This window comes from Rousettus aegyptiacus, unplaced genomic scaffold (assembly GCF_014176215.1).
Source record: "Rousettus aegyptiacus isolate mRouAeg1 unplaced genomic scaffold, mRouAeg1.p scaffold_m13_p_7, whole genome shotgun sequence".
In the NCBI taxonomy this organism is placed as follows: Eukaryota; Metazoa; Chordata; class Mammalia; order Chiroptera; family Pteropodidae; genus Rousettus; species Rousettus aegyptiacus.
In genome coordinates, this window is record NW_023416310.1 from 29,851,136 (window position 1) to 29,870,390 (window position 19,255).

A 19,255-nucleotide genomic window follows, 5' to 3' on the forward strand; every position below is an offset into this window, starting at 1 on the left:
TCAAATTTGCTGTTCCATTAGCAGGCAAAATAGCAGACACAGTACTGATCCTCTTATATGATCTGCACACCTTGGTCAGATCAATGTTCAGCTCCCAGGAAATTTGATTCAGTAGGAGCCCTGGCCCTTGTGTTCGTGGTAGGAAGACTCAGATAACATGCTGCCTTGAATCCTGGATATACTTGCATGCTGGCTGTTCTGGGGCTTAACTGTCACCATTTACTCTTCTATAGTCTATCTTTAAAATGACTACCCACTAATTTGTATAGGACCAAGGGATTCAGATCATTTCTTCCCCACTGTAAAACCAACTATAAAAGTATTTCTGATGAATTGGGGTGGAATCTGTGGCCAAATTTCAGAAAAGGGTGAGAGAACACACCGTAAGGGGAAGAAGAGTCTGGCAGGTAGTAGAAGCACCCTCAGCACAAAGTCAAAGTGGTGATAAAGAAGAGTGGTTATGAACATGATGTATATGGCCAGACTGGCCTGTATATGTACCCTGCCCCTCTGATATTAGATTTGTGACTTTAGTCAAGTTATGTCACTTCTCCATGTTTCAGTTTTCTCAGCTGTAATATAGAAATGATAATAATTGTACCTACTTCAGAGAGTTGTGAGAATTAAATGAGTTGAAACATGCTAACAGATAGCACTTTATAAATGGCAGCTATTATCAGCGAGTATTGCGTGCGCGCGCGCGCGTGCGCGCGCGCGCACACACACACACACACACACACACACACACACACACACACACACACACACACGCTGTTGTTCTTGCTTTATGGCAGAATCTCTCCCTGGGTGAACTAGCAGAGATATACATGGAAATGAGCGTAAATGGACAATTTAGCCTATTCCCTGTCGGGTTCTGAAGTCCATCCTTCTGGCAGTAACACCAGTGACATAGGTGCTTCTCTGGAAGCACAATTGGTAACTGCAGCCCTCAAAACTGCCAAGATCAGTTGGTGGGAGCAAGGAAATTTAAATGGTACCGTCTTAGACCTGTTGGAGCCAGCGGGTTGGCCATGAACTAATGCTTCTGATAGGGCTGGTAGCAAGTGATGAACAGGATGGATTCATTTCAGCACTCTTGGGGACCCTTAGATATATTTGGGGAAGGAGAATCTTCTGTTTGCATTTCCTGTAAATCAAAGCAGTGGGCACTCAGAGCAATGAAACTTGGGGTTGTGAATATATATTTGCTATCCCTTATGTTCTCATAGTCTCGTAAAAATTGCATTCTCAAAACCTTGTTTTCATCGTGTCATTCATTCTCTTGCTAAAAAAATTTATATTGCTTCCTATTTTCCAATGAAACCCACCCCTAACTGCTGTCCTATTTGTCATTTCCCTTTCCCAATCAAACTTCTTATACTTAGTTGTCCACATTTGTCACTATTTCTTCGTCTCACAACCCAACCCAGTTTCTTCTCAACCCCTAGAGGAACAATAGTCACTGAGTTCACATCTTAGTTCTAACCTTCTTGATTTCTCAATTAGATTTCACATGTAAAACACTCTTCCTTTCTGAGACACTTCTTGGCATCACATTCTTTTTGATTTCTTCAGGGATCTTCTTTGACTTCTTCCTGATTTTCTTTCTCCTTTCTTCTTTAAATATTGGAGTTTCTCCAAATTCAGGCCCCTTATGACTATGCATGATCTTTCCAGTATTCTTACCTACGCCCTTGGTTTCACATACAAGGTATATGCTAATTGCTTCTAAATGTAGATTCTATTTCTGAGCTCCAGGCCCAGATGATCAATTGTCCCTCAGACCTCACTATTTTGATGACTTGCAAGTATCAAAGCTGAATTTATCATCTTCCTTATAAATATGTTCCTGCTTTTGTTTTTCCCATCTTAGCAAATGATCCTTCCTTTTTCCCTTGTGAAAGATAAAGTCCTGAGAGTCATTCCTGAGTTCTCTCACTTGGAATCAATTTGTTATTCTCAGAAGCCTAACTTTTACATGTGTTTCAAATCAGTCCATTCCTCTGCCACCATAATCTCTATCTAGACAAAGGCAATAATCTCATAGCTATTTTTCTCATGACCATTATATTAGTCAGGGCTCTCCAGAGAAACAGAGTCAATAGGATATATAGAGATATATCAGAGGCGATTTATTTTGTGAATTGGCTCATGTGATTATGGAGGCTGAGAAGTCCTACGATATGCCATTTACAAGCTGGTGGTATAATTTATTCTGAGCCCAAAGGCCTGAGAAAGGCCTAAAAACCTGAGAGGCCACTGGTCTAACTCTCAGAGTCTGAAGGTTCAAGAACCAGGAGCTCCAATGTCAGAGGCCAGGAAAAGACAGATGTTCCATTTCAAGAAGAAAGCAAGCACCTTTGCCTTTCCTCTGCCTTTTTGTTCAATTCAGGTCCTCAAATGATTGGATGTTGCCCATCCACATTGGGAGGGTGAATCTTCTTTGCTCAGTGTACTGATTCGAATCTTAATCTCTTTTGGAAACACTCTTACAGACACCCAGAAATAATGTTTTACTAGCTACAAGAGGATCCCATGGACTAGTTAAGTTGACACATAAAATAAACGATTATGATCATCTCTCTCTCTCTCTCTCCAATGCAATCTTTACACTGAAAATTGGGTGATATTTTTAAAATGCCAATCAAAGTGTGACTTCCTGCTTAAAACTCTTTAATGATTCCTCCTTGCCCTTTTGATGAAGTACAAAGCACCGGATATGATATGCCAGTTATTTGCCTGTTTTTTTCTCACGTCAGTTCTGTGCCCTTCTTAGTGCTCTGTTCTGTGTTGCAGGAGAGATGACCTCTTCAGGTTCCATTTCCCAGGTACCACCTTGTCAGTCAGCTTTCAAATGGTGCTGGTAGGAGATTGGAGGAGGGAGGGAGAATAAAGTTGGAGCATTTCTCATCCCTCCTCTGCCTCAGGCAATAGTGCCTCTATGAGTCCAGCTGTCATTGGACAGATCTGATGAGGATCCTGCTTCTACCTGTTGCCTCCATTCTCATGCTCCAGTAAGACCACATATTTTCATGCCCCTCAAATCCTAGAATTAATATTGGTTATGTACCATTGCTAATCCCCTGCTTGATATTTAGGCAAATTTATATTTTCTAAGCTAATGATTACCTTTATGTAACACACACACACACACACACACACACACACACACACACTTCACTAGTCCTCGTTAGATGTCAAGTAGATCAAATTTGTTAGTACTATTATCTAAATACTTCTGTATGCCTAATGATTTTTTTTTTTTTTTTTTTGCTTTCTTGTTCTATCACTACTGAGAAAAGCACATTAAAATCTCCAACTATGATTTTGGATTTCCATACTATTACTTTTACTTTTGTCAACTTTTGCTTTATATATTTCTGATGACAGTTTTTTAGGTATATGAAAATTTAGAATTTTTATGTCTTCCTGGTAGCTTTCTTTATATCTGGTAATAGTTTTCTCCTAACTCTTCAGAGGTTTCTTCTGATGGCCCCTCCCCTGCCCCTCCCCGCCTAATTTTAGTCTCCAGGTTGCTTTTCTTTCCTGAACTCCAGACACTGATGTTCAGCTGACTTTATGTAATCTACTGGACATTAATAGGCAAGTCAAGCTGTGGATATTATTAATTGAGCTCCTAATTTTTCCTGAAAACCTGCTCCACCTACCTCTTTTCCAGTTGTTCATGTAAAAATGTTGATGTCACCCTTGACTCCTCTCTTTCTCTGTTATCTCATATGTAAACCCATAGCAAATTACCTTGGCTGGACCTTCCACATACATCTAGATTTTAACTATTTCTTATAACAGCCATTGGTATGACCATGGGGTAAGTTTCTGGTGTTCCAAGACTTCTTTCCTGGTTGTCTCCTGTGTATTATAAATCTTCAGAGTCAGGGTCCTTGGAGATGAGAGTCTGATCCACAAACCTTTGTCCCTGTGATGAGGCTTGCTCTCTGTTGCTGAATGACCCAACATTCATGGCCTGCTCTTTACTTATACTTTTTATTGTTCCAGAGCTTCTCAACTTCCTTTTCTTCCCTAGAATCTCTCTCTAGCTTCTCTCTTCAGTCAGTTGCTCTAGTTTTGCTATTAACATGGTCTGGTCTGACCAAGTTCTTGTTTCATCTGGCATTTGGGCTCCTCTTTTTTTCCATAAATGTGGAAAACAAGAGTGCCTGTCTAAAACAGTTCAAGGCTCCTACCAAGAAATGAAATGAAAGCATAAAAAAGATCTTCAGGAACAATTTAAACCAGGACAATCATTACCTGCCATGAAATATGTTTTTCATATTTTTAAGAGTGAGCAGTACAAAACAGAAGACTTTTTTTTTTGTATGCCTTTTTCTCTCCAGTTTAGAATATTATAAAAAATCACATTAATTGAAGATTTCCAAAAATAAATATCTTTTTATACTCCATGCAGCGCTATCCTATTATCTCATATACTCTGTGGTGGATTAAAGATGACTGCAAATTCTTTACACCTTTCTCATAGAGGGTTTATTTGCCCTTTGCTTGAATCTGTGCTGAACTGTGATGTCTTTTGACTCAATAGAGTATGATGAAAGTGTTGCTATACCAGTTCTGGATTTTGTCTTTAAGAGCACTGACCACTTCTATATTGGTCTTATAGATCCCTAAGTCACCATGAAAGAATTCTGAATATCCTGAAACCACCATGCTGAGAAAAGTCTAAGTCATGTGTAGAAGTCCTAGAGGATGAGATACTCTTTGTGTGTGTGTGTGTGTGTGTGTGTGTGTGTGTGTGTGTACAAGGAGAACAGATGCAACAAATATTTGAGTGGAGGTGACAACTAGGAAGTAAATCCCCGAGACACAACCACCTAAGCTGACATCACACAGGTCAGAGACAAGTCACTCAAATTTCCGAAACTCAAAGTTGTTAGTAAAATGGAATGATTGTTTTAGGCCACTCTTTTAGGGTAGTTTTAATGCAGCAATAGAGAACCATAACAGGCTCCCAGTGCAGTCCCTGTGATTCCTTCATCTCCATCATTTTTAATTGTTGCGGAGGTATCTTTCCTTGAAAGCCATAAAGAGTACAATAGTATTATATTTTGCGTACTTTCAGCCTCTCTCACCACTTAACTATCTTTACTAGCTTTATATACTAGCTCTTTGTATTTGCATTTTATCTCTATGAGGGCAGAGAAATCCTTGCATTCTCAATAGCATAGTAAACACTGAGAAAATCATTGTCTGGTTCGAAGATATGCTGGGGAGTGACTGTGGAAAGACTGGGAAAGGAAATAGATCACCCCAACCAACTGTGAGGTCTTCTAACCTCTAGCAGTTACAAAGAATCTTGTACTTTGTGTTATCTCTTTCATTGCTCCATGTTGTTTGACTTTTCATGTCCATTTGTTTTTGTCTCCCCAGTCAGATTCCAGATTCTCTAAGAGCAGTGATCATTAAGATATTTTTATGTTCTACACTGTATGTGGCACTAGGCTGGGCTCATGAAATCCACTTAGTAGATAGTTATCCGATTAACAGAGATGCTAATAAAAATCATAATAAAAATGAGTGTCTGGAATAAGTCTTACAGAGGAGCAATTGTAAAGGGAGAGGGACACAAGGCAGACTGAGAAGAAATCTGAATTTTAAGGGTACTCAGAAAAATGGTGTTTCTGCAGCAGACAATTTTATGTAACTGCAAGTATGAAAGGCATCAAGAAAAGAAGCAACTTTGTACAAATTTTACAAGGAGATAGACATGTATTAGAGAATAAGCAGATAATGGGTGGGTTGACTTGAACACAACCCAATGCATCCATGTTCGATTAGGAAGCCCACTTAGGAAGCTTTAATGCCTTTCTGTCTGCTCAGTGTTCTGGATCCAGCTTGTATTTTGTATTTCTCCTTCTCACAGCTACAAAATATGTAAACTGCTGTCATTTACACTAGGTGGCTTTCCTGTATGGGACTAAAGACATCTTGTCAGTGTCCTGGGACCCAGATCTTTTGCTGATAGATGTTAAAAGGAGGGAGTGGTTGTTAAGAGAGAGATGCAGAGTCACTTAGAATTTGGTAAAGCAAAAGTCCTTAGTAAAAGTAGTTCCTGGGTGATAAGGAAAAAAAAAGTGTTTGTAGAAGTGTTTACTTAAAGATTACTGGAAACTTGCTGGAGTGAGCCAACATGGAACCTCTCAAGACTTCCAAATTTTGGACTGGCAGAAAATGTCTCTGGTATCTGCATGGATTAAGAAAAATCTATAGAAATTCATATCAGCAGAGACAAAGATGAGATAAGTGGATAGATACTCTTCAGTGCAATTTGAGACTTAACTATATATATTCTTATTTTTGCTCTCTGTTCCCCTAACACACACACACACACACACACACACGCGCGCGCGCGATTTGTTCCCTGGCTGTGATCTTTTCACATGGCTTAGAAATCTAATGTTAGGTTTTAATTCCTTTATTAAAGCACTTTTCACTCTTACAATGCAAATATCCCTGGGAGTGTAACAAAATTAGACATTGTCAGTTATTCACATCTTCATGGAAATAGGTTCTTGTGATTATTGGCTAAAGTAGGCTTGGAGAGAGGCCAGAACATAAAGCATGGCAGTGAGGAGTTTTCAGAAGGTTTATTTTGGGCAACCATATTTTGGAGAATAAAGGGATCCACAGGGTGGGATTAGATCTCTGAGCCTTGAAAGCCAGGCAGAGGAATGACTTTTTGAAAGCTGTGTTTTTGTAAGATCAGTCTTTAGAACCTTGAGCCTGAAACATAGTAGCTACTCATAAATACTTGCTAAATGAAGTATTTAAATGAAGTATTGGAAGGAGAAAGGACTGAAAGTAGGAAGGAGATGGAGGCTATTGCAGAAATTCAGGCATAAGATAAGAGTTCTCTTCCCCACACACTGTCACTTCACTGGTTAAAAGTCAGTGAATCGCATGACAAAGATTTATTGGGATTTGCTCTGTTACTATAGCCTTCTGTGACAATTCCTGCAGAGCTAATTGTTCTGGGCAGCAACATTTCTCCTGCTATAGGAATGAGATACTAGGTAGTATTAGGGCAGTACTATTTGTTTTTCCATCTATCCTTTACACCTAGCATAGTACTAGACACATAGTAGGTACTTCATCAACATCTACTAAATGTATAACATATAAGACTTAATATACTCAATGAATGGTTGAAGATGTTTGCTTTATTACTGACATTCCTGCGGCTGGTGGATTGGACAAAGGGGAAGGGGTAGTCGCGGGCTGATGTTTTAAATCCTTGTTTTTCAGGCTGGTCTATCACTGCAGTCTTTCTAAGATGTCACTTTGTTTAATATTTCAGCATATGCTATATTCTGCCAGTAACTGGTTTTGAGAATTTAAATCTTGAAAAGTGCCAATGGGAGACATCATGGATGACGGCTGGTGCTGAAAAGATTTAGCAATCCTAAACTGTTTCAACATTGTTAGGATTCTTGATTTTGAGATAAAAGTGAAAAGGGAGACAGCAGTCAGTAATAAGATGCTGAGTCAGGAGAGGCAGGAGTTAAATTGTGCTCTGTGCCCCATTTAATAAAGTGTGTTATTGCCAGTGCCACAAATTTGATTTGAACAGTTTCTATTTTTCCCAGCAAAGACGTTATTACAGGTCAATCATTTTCATAAGTGAGAGCACATTCTGGTGTATACTACACTGACAGATGGTTAGAAGACTTCTCTTTCATGATCCCAGGTGGAATAAAAAGGCAATTTACTGTCTATAGGACTGTGGGTACACTGGTAATGGAAGAGAATCATTCTTATACAAATAACTCAGTGTTTGAATCTGAACTATCAAATGAATCTGAGCTATAGCCGAATCAATTTGATAAACTATCAGGATATGATTATACCGGCTCCAGCTTGCAAAGGCAATACATTAAATTTTTCCCACAGGAAACTGTTTCCCCAGGAAATAGCAATTGCTCGATTGCTTAAAAAAGAAAAAAAAAAAAAAACTAGAGTGGGTTAAGAGTAGCAGGTGAAAACTCAGATGGCCACTGATGTTCAAGGTCAAGACTCATAATGGGGAAATCAGGATGCTAGGCACTTCTCTGGAGCTCGATGGAGTTTGTCTGTGTGCCCCTGGCTTTCTCTGCATCTATTTCTTTTTGCAGTGAAATATCTTGCCCTTGCACCCTAGGTGTTCAGAGGCTTCCTGTTTTTCACTCAACTAAAAATTTTGTTTTCAGAAAAGGAGCCATTATTGGGTTGCTTGCCCTCTTCTTAACTCCCTTAGATTCCCTTGCATTTATCTACTGGGGACAAAAGACTGTCCCCAGTAGATAAATGCAAAGAAGATTCACCACAGTTAGCTCATGGAGGAGATATTCTGGTGAACAGAGTGAGGCTTCTCGGTTCCCAGCATTGGTGCTAGGACAGTGATTCTCACTGTGCTTTTTGGACCAGCAACATCAACTTCGCCTGGGAAATTATTAGAGCTGCAGGTTCTCAGACCCACCCCAGACCTGTTGAATCAAAGTCTCTGGGGGGTGGGGATCAGCTCTCTAGGGTTTTACCAGCATGCCAGGTGATTTTGATATGTGATCAAATTTAGAACCACTGCTTGAGGGCAGTTGAGAACCACTCACCGCTGAGGTGGTTCACAGCTGAGTTCTACTCTGGGAGTTGCCCTTGTCTAACTTTCCCAAGATTTGGCCCCTCCCCAGGAACAGCTTGCACCCAATTACTGTTCATGAAGAGGCCTTGCCCCTTCGCTTAATGCAGTACAACTTCGAAGGGCCATCTTAACTCCAGAGCTCCCTGTAGGATCCACTGAAACTTCCTTTGCAAATGCATTGCGGCTTAACTTCCCTTTCATCCAGCGTTTCCCAGTAAACTTCCTGCATGTAAATATCCATACCACAGCCTCATTTGGGGAGAGGAGAATATGACCCAAGGCACAATCACAGCCTTAGCCTGAGGTGCTTATACTATGCATTGAGCAGTCTGTGCACGCCCCTTCGCCTACCCGTTAACTCACAGCATCTGGGTGGGCTATTCCTCAGAGCTAAACAAGCTCTAAGGCTAGTGTTTAGCTAGGGCTGGCTGGTGTATCAGATTGCTGAAGTAGGAGACAGGATAGGCCATAGATAGGCCATAGCATTCAGGGAGGCTGGAAAGACATCTGCAGACTAACTTGAAGGTCCCAGAAGGGAAGCTTGATGTTAAGGTGATCAATCTTTTTTCCTCTAAGGGGAGGAGAAGGAAACTAGCAATTACTACAGACTGGGTTTTTGGCCAGAATCTTGCACATGTATCCTCATACATTGAGATGGAAAGATGCAGGAATATAATGTCACTTTCTACACTTTTAGATCATGGCAAGTTCTTCATAATTCCTTTGGATTTTCTGTAAATTTTATTTATTTTGGCCAGATATGTTCCTGTGGTACAAGGGGTGAAAAATGGGCCTGTAACCCAAGGACCCTGCAGGACTGCTTATGGCGGTGGTACCTCTCTTCTTGCCAGCATTTGTGGCAGGCAGCTGGAGGATTCAGGTGTGTGTACTCTGTTAGACCCTCTGATAGGACACATTGCGTATATTGTGCCTTGGCCCAGGACGTGCTTGTGCAGCCACAGAAGACATTTCTCTGTGCTGTGTGTACATGTCATTTACTAGTGTTCTTGGGCTGGGAGTCTGGTTTTATAATCATTTCTCCTTCTATTTTAGTTCACAGCCAATTGCAAGGAGCCTTACCGAATGACTTTTAGATGTTCGGTTAGATGTATTTATGTACTTTAGGCAACATGAGATGGTGGGATTACGTGGAATGCGAAGCAGGACACCTAGTTTCTGGTCCGAGCTCTGTGGCTTACAATGGATGCCACTGTTCATTTCTGGCTTGGGTATCCTCAGCTGGAAAATGAGCTATTTGGGGATCCTGTCCAACTTGAATATTCTTGGTAGCAGACAGTGGTTAACGTACAATGACTTAATAGTATACCTGGTACAGGTCACGTATGGAAACCTACCCCATCACAGGTATGTTCTGCCATTACAGATAGAGGTGACTATTTAGGAACATTCAAAAGCCTTAGGACTTTTAGCTAGGTGAAACTGACAAACTGCTATTCTGGTGTGCAAAGACGTCAAAAGCACTTTCTCTAAATCCATTTGTACTTAGAGTCCTGAGTACTCTAAGAATAAGAAACTTTAAGCATTACAAGTTCTAAGTAATTTGTCTATGAGAGCACATGAACTGTATGCCTGCACTCTCCATTTATTACGCCCTTGTCCTCCTTGGTACATAATAGCACACATCATGCATGACCTGATATATTAAGTTATATATTTAGTTATTGTCTGACTCCCCAGTATGAGAATATAAGCTGTCTGCGAGGAAGAACTTTCTTTTGTTTCTTGTACTATTTTTGTGTGTGGCACAAGATTGATGCTTAAAAGCTATCTGTTCAGTGACTAAACAAATAAATAAATAAATACACGTGCACACAATACATGTAATATTAAGCTTCCAGTAATATTAGAAAATAGATATTGTTTTTGTCATTTTTATGGGAGAAAAAACCACGGCTTAGGGAGGTGAAGGAACTGGTTTTAAACCCGGTAGCTTGCTCTGGCGCCTTTGCTTTAATCATGCCTGCAATTCCTCCTCTTGCTCATATTTCCTATCTCAAGCCAGGCATTCTGAAATAATCTTTGAACTTTTTTTCTTCAAAGAGGCGAAGTCTCATGTATGGGTCACAACATACCCTTTATCATCAATAATAATCGTTTTGGGAGTTTCTGCTCTACCCTGTAGGGTCTAGTTTTAGAGATACATAGGTTACAACCTAAAGGGGAATCTTAGCTTTTTGGTGAAAATGAAGAGATCTTGATAGATGGTAGGTAGGTAGGTAGGTAGGCGACACACATGGTAGCTTATATTGACAAATAAGAGTTACAAACTATTTATTGGTTCCCAAATGCCTGAACTGACCTTAGGCAGCCTACATTAATATTTATATCATCTAATAAACCTTTAGATTTATTTATATGTTATCTGTTTCTTTGTTCACTATTTCATCTTGCATCTGACTCCTTCTGGGTTCTTTTTTTCTTCCTACAATATATTTGTCAATAGAAATCTGTATAGGTCTTGCTTAGAGCCCAGGAAACTGCATTTTCAAAAAACTCTTGCAGATTTGGGTCCCTGCAGCCAGGAAGGCTCTGGGAGAGAAAGAATTCACTGTTGGCTCAGGAGAAAGAATTCACTGTTGGCTCAGGTTGTTCAGAAGGGGTGGGAGTTGGAATGACCCTTGTGGAAGGGCAGGGACAGATGAGAAGAGAAGAGGAAAATGTCACTCTTGGAGAGAGAGAAAGATGAGGAAGCAGCGGTAGGAGGAGAGGTGCTTGTGCAGGGCTATGAGGCGTTAAAAGCACCTTGAGAGATCTGGAATTGAGGCAGAGAAGATCCAAATATTAGTGTGTGTTGTATCTCATTGGCTTGAGGGAAACTCCTGGACACAGAAAGTAAGGAGGAAGAACTATGCTTTCCCTTTCAGGGAAGAGATATCTAGCAGAGTGGTTAAGAATCTGTACTGAGTCACACACAAATTTGGTGTTAAATTTGTGCTCTAAAATTTGCGTGACTTTGGGTGAGTTAGTTAACTCCTCCAGGGAGGCCAGTCTTTCCATCTCCAAAATGGGAATAATAGCTTCCACTATAGAGGTTATTATAAGGATTAAGTTAGAAAATGCATCTTAAGCTTTTAAAATACTGTGTGGGACCTGGTAAGTGCTCATTAAATGTTGTTATTATTTTATTGAAAGTTAGGACATGGATCATCCCTAAATTATTCCTATAAGTCTTTGCAGATGACCCAGATAAAAATTGACCTTAATTGCCAGCCTTGTCTTGAAGAGTCTCTGACTTCTAACTTATACATGTGAATCTCTTGCACATAGTTATGGGGGAAGCTACTCACAGAATAACTGGTCCAGAGGCTCCCTGGAAAACATCATTAGGCAATTCTTCCAAATTATTGTTATCACTTAGATTCCTGGGGATGGTGTTGAGGAAAAAAGAAGGGAAACACAAAGCTACGTAAACATCACTGTTGCAAGAGCCATTTCCCTCTAAATGGCCTGGAAGAATAGTCAGGGCTACTTACAGCTCATCTAGTTGTGTTCCATTGAATGCACAGTTGTGTATTTCTTGAATCCCATTCTTACTCAGCCATCTGAAATAAAAGGCCCATTAAAAAACCAATAATGTCAGATGCAAACAATACACGGTTTCATAATTGGAAGCATTGGAGCAAGGTCAGACAGCGCAGGTTAGAGGCATAGATAAAATGCCACCCTTCAGGCTCGAGGACGGGGTGGGAGGGAGACAGATTTATCACTGTATAACCTTTTATAATGTTTGAAGTTTGCATTATGTGCATGTATTACCTATTCAGAGAAATAAATTATATTTAATTTTGAAAAGGCACACTTAGGCATAGTAGCCTGGATCCCGTAAGGTCTTTGCACATATCATTCATCTGCAGAGACGATACCATGAGGGGAACAAATGAAGATCTTTCTCCTCCTGAAGGACAGAAATCATAGAATTATTGGACAATTGTTTATAAGAGAACATTTTTGTATCTTCTTTCTCTAAGGCCTTAAGTCTCTTACCCATGCTCACCCACAGCAGCGGGTCTGGCTGTCATCAAAAAGTGATCTAATTAAGTTGTCGCACACCTTGAACATCTCCTGTGACCCACTGGGACCTGGTTATTGGAGGTTTGTGGAGGTGGCTGTGGGTTAAGCCAGGGAGATAAATCAATTACAGAGACTCTGGGCAAGGTGGCGTGAGTGGGCACGGGAGGAGGCTCTGGGGGTGATAGGGGTTGGATGTGAAGCAGTCGTCCTGATTGCGCAAAGGTCAGTGAGCAGGTTTGCCTGAACAGGAGAGCCCAAGGACACCTTGGGCTGCCAACTCTACACTGCTGTGCTTCGGGATGGATCTGAAAACAAAAAGAAATCCAGGGTCGGGAGAGCTTAGCCCCAAGAGCCTCTAACCACCTGCTCTTGATTTGCTGCCAGGTTCTTTTTCCTGTTGGGCTTAGTGGGTTTACAAATAACATGGTTCAAAAGCCATCCCAAAGAAGCTGCTGTGTGCTCAGGACTGTATAGCTGGAAAATACTTAAAATCACAGACCAACTGTATGATTTTTTTCTCTTCTTCCTGAAAGCTGATTTAGCTGAAAAAATCCAGACAGGAGCAAAGTAAATCTTTTAAAATAGTAGCAACTAGTTGATGGGTTCTGATGTCCAAGAAGCGGCTATGCACCCTCCCCCCAATCCCACCTGCCCTGCACCTACCCAGGAGAAAGCCTGTCCCAGGCACATCCAGCCACCTGACTCCTTTGTTACCCTTTCCCCAGGTAGTTAGAGGTGCTGGAACAGCTAACCTGTGGGATGTGGATCCCGTGGGAGTTTTGGGTGAAACAGAGGAGTCAGCAAACTTTTTCTGTACAGGGCAAGATAGTAAATTTTACATATTGTGGGTCAAGAGGTAGAATGGAGGATACTATATAGACAGTTTATATAGGTACTTATAAACGGGAGTGTTCGCGAATTTTGACCAAATTTAAAATATAATAGTAATAATTGAGTATAATTTTTTTGGGGGGGGGATATAGGTGTACTATTAAAAAGAATGGAATTGTATTCTTTTAATGGGGGGATAACATTTTGCTTAATTTAGGTTAGAAGTTAATGTTTTTTATAATCAAAATGTTCACTTGTAGAAACTAGTTCATGGGCCTTAGTTGGCTGACCCCTAATCTGCTTGCCTTTCACCAGTGCTCTGGCAAAATCCCACTCATCTGTTAAAGCCTAACCTCCTTTCTCAGCCTCATTTTCCTTATTTTTAACTGATCCTTCAGCCTCACCTCACAGGCCAGTCAGAATGAATTATTCTTTCTTTACTCTTAGAATAATTGTTTTTATTTTGCACATGCTTAGTTTTTTTGTGTGTGTTTTAGTTAATTTCTTTTGCTTCCCCATTCTCTCATACCTCCCACACCCCTATTAACTCATTACAACACACACACACAAATTCCAAATATCATGAGCATACTAAATGAAAGGGTTAGGTATTACCTATAATTTCTGTCCTAATACTGTGTACTCTGAATATATGCCTTTAATTTTATTTTTCCCTTTAAGCATCCAGTTCCTTTGCTAGTCTCTTTTAACCTTTTCCCTTGTTTTCTGTAATTAATTTTCATCAAATACTGTACTTAGTTTTTTCTTTGATGTCTTCATCTCTACCTTTTCTCATTCTCTCTCCCTCTCCTTTTCCCTCTACCTCTCCTCAATCTTTGTCTCCCTCCCTCTCCTCTCTCTGTATCTCCCTCCGTCTCTTGCTGGGTGTCTGAATCATATTATTGCTTTGAAAAAGATGAAAATTCTTTCCAGACTGGAACTTCCCTTTTGTACATATTGGCATATAAACACACACACATGCACACACACTTTAAAAATGCAGCAATTTGTGAAAAGAAAGATAACATGCTTCCCTTACAGATGCAATTCCATTTACCAGTTCCCCAAATGTCATTCTGTTCATCTAATATCTAAGGATCCCACAAACACTTGTGTAGCCCCTGGTGCCCTATTTCTTGGACATCTTGAGAAGTGGGTAAACTGCCACACAGGCTACTGGCACAAAAGATTACAAGGCAGTTCATTTATAACACAGAGTACATTAAAAACTTTTGCAAAAGTCAGAGGGAGTAACTCAAGCTCATTAAAAAAACGTGGTTGTTCCAAGAAAATGAGAAGTCATATTACGCTCAGCATGGGGCTGAACAGGAGCTGCTTGGCATAGTTATGAGGGAATATCCATATTTTCCTGGATTCAGCCTCCTTCCTGTCTTTTTCTTGGGGCAACAAAAGCCTTGCCAGGCAATAACTAGCTTTATTGATGCATGAGTTATTCTGTCCTTCGGAACAGATGTTGCATCACAGGAGACCATCATTCAAAGAGCAATTTTAAATACTTGAATCGCACCACAGAATCATAAATTATTAACACGACTCCATGTTGTGATTTTGAAATGTAAAGATGGGAAATGAGAGAAAAAACACAGAACTAGAGAGAAATTTAAATGGCGAAATGCTGAAGTTACCCAAACAAAAAGGACCATCCTGTTATGCGAAAGATGATTAAATGAAAAATCAAATGTTATCCCCACTCGGTTTTTTCCCCTTTACTTACAGAATCATACTTTCAAAACTCAGCCCCACGAAAGAATTTCTTTCAACCGTGTGGATGTTTATGTTGTCTTGAATATCTCTAGAAGAAAGTACAGACATGTTAGGTATTTCTGTCAGTTCCAATCATGTACCCTTCTCACATTTAGTTGACTTGGCAGGATGTGGTCTTTCTTTAGCTGAGGTAATGTTTAAAGAGTTGTTCTGAAGGATGATGAGTTCAAAATTTGAGAAATAAGTGACATCTAATTTATCTTTAGTATATCAGTTATTAACAATGGAATTTTACACATACAGTATCTACTCTCTGAAAGTTTTCTTAGCTAATTTCGCTGTGTTAAGGTGCTAACATATTCATTTATTATCCTTGCTTCCACAGTTGGTGTCTGCTCAATATGACAAAGACGCTTAAGCTGACTTTTCATCTCCATATAAAACTTCTCTAATCACCTTACTTGGGCCTTTATCTTTCCCTCATTTACAGCTAGTTTTCTTCTTTCTGTTCTCCTTGGGTCACAGAAAAATTGTCATTGATTTTTCTCTTCCTGAACAAAAGGATGGAAAAAGTCTCATTTTTTTCTCTTTGTGTTCCTCATCTTCCCATCAAGATTCCCTGTTGGGTTTGATTTAACATATAAATGTAAGGAGTAAACTGCTTGGAACAATTTGAAAAATTTGGGGAGATTTTCTATCTTTCCTTGTCCCTCCCAATTTTTACCCCTCCTCCTTTCTTAGCTCCTTATGCCCCTTCTCTAACATTTCCTTTTGGGTCTGTCCAGATTCTTATAGTTTCTGTATTGAAAATAAACTTGCCGTTACACATTGGCTTTTTCCCCCCTCTTTCACAATACAGATGTCTTGGCAAAAGGCAAGTACAAGATGTCATACAGTGTATGGATTTGTCAGATGGTTTATTTATGCCTAGGGCAGCATCGTAATTCTAGAGGGACAAGGAGAAGATGGTAGAAGATGAGGGAGTTACGGGGGAAGGAATCCAAGGCATTGAATAGTGAAGAGAGGAGAGATTTCTTGATTTGCTACAAGCTGGCTCTGTTGACATCTGCCTTCTTGAGGAGACTGCTGACTTCCTCCAAACTATTAGCTAGCCTTCAGGTGAAACCAAGGACACTTGATGGTGTCTTTCCATCTCTGCTTACCCAGAGCAACATCTTTGAAAGATGTAGACTAAATGATGCATATTATAGGCACAGAGACTGTTGGGCAAGAAGGCTGTTGAGTAAAGAGTTGGTAACTGCTAAAATAAAAACTTACAGTAGAACCTTTTGGAGAGATTGAATCTTGCGAACAGTTGGCAAGTGCTTAATACCTGTGTTGGATATTAACCTAGAGAGAGACAAAATGAGAGTAGGGTAAAAATAAAGCTGGCTATTTTAACAATTGCTAAAGTGTAAGCTTTCCAAATTTAAAATACCAATTTTGAGCTATGAAAAAAACCTACCAGAAAATCCCATAATATACCTGAATCATGCTCTTGTTTTCTATTTTAAGGCTCAAATTAGGGTCTAGTAAGCTATTGATTCCTTAGAGAAATGAAACTTTCACTTCAGGCACAAAGGAGCTAGTATGCTTTAATAGCACTTTTTTAAAAAAAAAAAAGATTGAGAAGTTAATATTATCCAGAAGCATTTTGTAACTAGATAACAAAATTTTCCTAAATCATTCTTTGTTTCTAACCTCTTCATACTCTTTGGGGAACTACCCCTTTCCCATTTTAAATGATTCTGTTGAGATTACAACATGAGATCCAAGCCCTTTCAACCCAGAGTATGATTGTGATCTAAGCTGGACCAGACTCTCTGCTAGGAAAAGGTTGGAGTTTATTTAGTGCTGAGTCCACTGATGCCGTCACCCTTAAAAGATGGTTCATAAATTTCTACAGTTGAAATTCCAGAGCATTGGATCCTTCCTAAGGTCTGCTTGGCTTGGCCTGGGTTCCCCAGGAAGCAGAGCCTGAGGTGAAGGTTGGCATGTAGGTAATGTACATTTGATAACATGAGTTCAGAGAGTTTGTGGCGGGGAAAATGAAACAAAGAGGGAGGAAAGATAATACAAGGATGAGTTACTGCGTTAGCCATCACTACTGGTGACTTGTCCTTAATGCTAAGGACTTGATTTAGGACATTTTCAAAATAGAAATCTCAGAACTGTTGCTCTGAAAAGGGGCATTTATCCAATGACTACTATTTCCTGTTGGTCAGATGTGTCCCCCATGGTATTAACTCTCCACTTCTGCCTTGTATCCTTGCGACTGCCCAGTAAGTTTCTGCCGGACATGTCTTAGAGTGTTATAGAAGAATCCCTAGGATAGGAAATAAATAGCATACAAGGCCAGGCTGGGTGCTGTCCAGTTGCACCTGCATTAAACTGGTTGAAATTTGGGTGGAATTGGCTGCCACAGCAGTGGTGAAGAGCGTTTTCAAGTGGCACATGAGAATTGTCTGACACCCTGTTCTTTAGCATTTTCCTCCTTCCTGTGAGTTACTCAGCATCCTTTCAATACCTCCCTACTCCCATTGACCTTTTCTGTGTGTGGTTTACCTAAGCCAGACTTGGTCATGATCACTTGCAATTTAAAAACTTTCACAGCCACACTCATTGTTGTGAAGGATTATGTATATTTTTGGGCTTCAGATTTTAGAGTAGACTTTGGTGTCTTCTTCTCTGCTTCTATATTTGGAGAGTCAGGGAATTCTGCCTATGGGGTTATCTCTAATGGTTCTCAAATGTTTAGGTCCTCTTATTTCCCAGTTATCCACATAGAACCCATATTGGTCAGTTCTTCTCTTGACTATGTTCTTCAGCCACCCTTGAGATGGTCTTTCTTTGTTTTTAATTTGGGGTAAGGGGTTTTTAACATGCTTTTTGTTTGTTTGTTTGTTTTTGAGGATTTGTTGTATTATTTATTTTAAAAATTTTACACAGAAAAATGAATTATTTGGTGTAGAGATATGATTTAAGACACACAACTGTGTAACCACCATCCCACTGAAGATACGGAGCAGTCCCCTCGCCCTCCGCACTGCATTGTGTTGCCCCTTTGTAGTTAACCTTTCCTTCTACCTCCTATCCATAGCAACTGCTGGTCAGTTTCTGTTCCTATAATTTTGCCTTTTCCAAAGTGTCATATCAGTGCAATCATGTATTATGCAGCTTTTTGAATTTGTCTTCTTCCACACAGTATGATGCATTGAGATTCTTCCATGTTGCATATATCAGTAGTTCATTGTTTTTTATTGCTGAGCAATATCCATTGTATGGATATACCACAGTTTATTCCCAAGTTAAAGGACACGTAGGTTGTTTGCAGTTTTGTGATTATAAAAGAAGCTGCTTTAAACATTTGTGTACAGTTTGTGTGTGTGTGTGGGGGGGGATTGGGAACATTTTTATTTCTCTTGAGTAAGTATGAGTGGGATTCCTGGGTGGTAAAAATACATGGTAAATGTATATTTAACCTAATTGAAAAGTGCAAAACTGTTTTACTAAGTGGCTGTACGATTTTGTATTCCCACCAGCAACGTATGAGAGTTGCTCTATATCTTTGGTTATTTGAATGTAAAAGTAATGCATATTTATTATGGGACTTATGAAAAATATGAAAACATATATAGAAGAAAGTAAAAATCATCTCTATTTTCAATACCCTGAGGTAGCTTCTGTTAACCTTTGGAGTTTGAAGTGTCTTTCAGAACAAATAGGTTTCATGGTTGCTCTTCATAATCTCTGAGAGTCTATTCATTGTCAACAGAAACAGAGCAGTAACTAAAAACATACTAGCTTGACACAGTTCTGTTCCACATTTGTTATTTAATCATAGCCATCCTTCTATTTTTAGATCTCTTCCCATGTGTCTATGCAGTATTCTCATAATGAGACATCAACCCAAGGACCATATTTAATATTCTCTGACAATCTATACCAGGAGTCCCCAACTCCTGTGGTACCAGTCCATGGCCTGTTAGGAACTGGGCCATATAGCAGGGAGTGAGTGGT

The 19,255-nt window shown here is 39.8% G+C and overlaps 2 protein-coding genes across 11 annotated transcripts in view; one reads left to right on the top strand and one right to left on the bottom strand.

Annotated features, from left to right (window-relative positions):
* The window catches only part of GTF2A1L (general transcription factor IIA subunit 1 like), a 495,737-nt gene that overhangs the window by 232,230 nt on the left and 244,252 nt on the right, over positions 1–19,255 (top strand). The window lies entirely within an intron of this gene.
* FSHR (follicle stimulating hormone receptor) overlaps positions 1–19,255 on the bottom strand; it is a 150,405-nt gene that overhangs the window by 8,553 nt on the left and 122,597 nt on the right. For 5 of the 6 annotated variants that reach the window (XM_016137114.2, XM_016137117.2, XM_016137115.2 and 2 more), the window contains 4 exons: positions 16,514–16,585; positions 15,246–15,323; positions 12,142–12,210; positions 11,956–12,030 (listed from right to left, as the gene is read on the bottom strand). In XM_016137114.2, coding sequence (XP_015992600.2) covers positions 11,956–12,030; positions 12,142–12,210; positions 15,246–15,323; positions 16,514–16,585 — 294 coding nt within the window. The remainder of the gene's footprint in view (positions 1–11,955; positions 12,031–12,141; positions 12,211–15,245; positions 15,324–16,513; positions 16,586–19,255) is intronic. The other variant, XM_016137116.2, reaches the window with a different exon arrangement.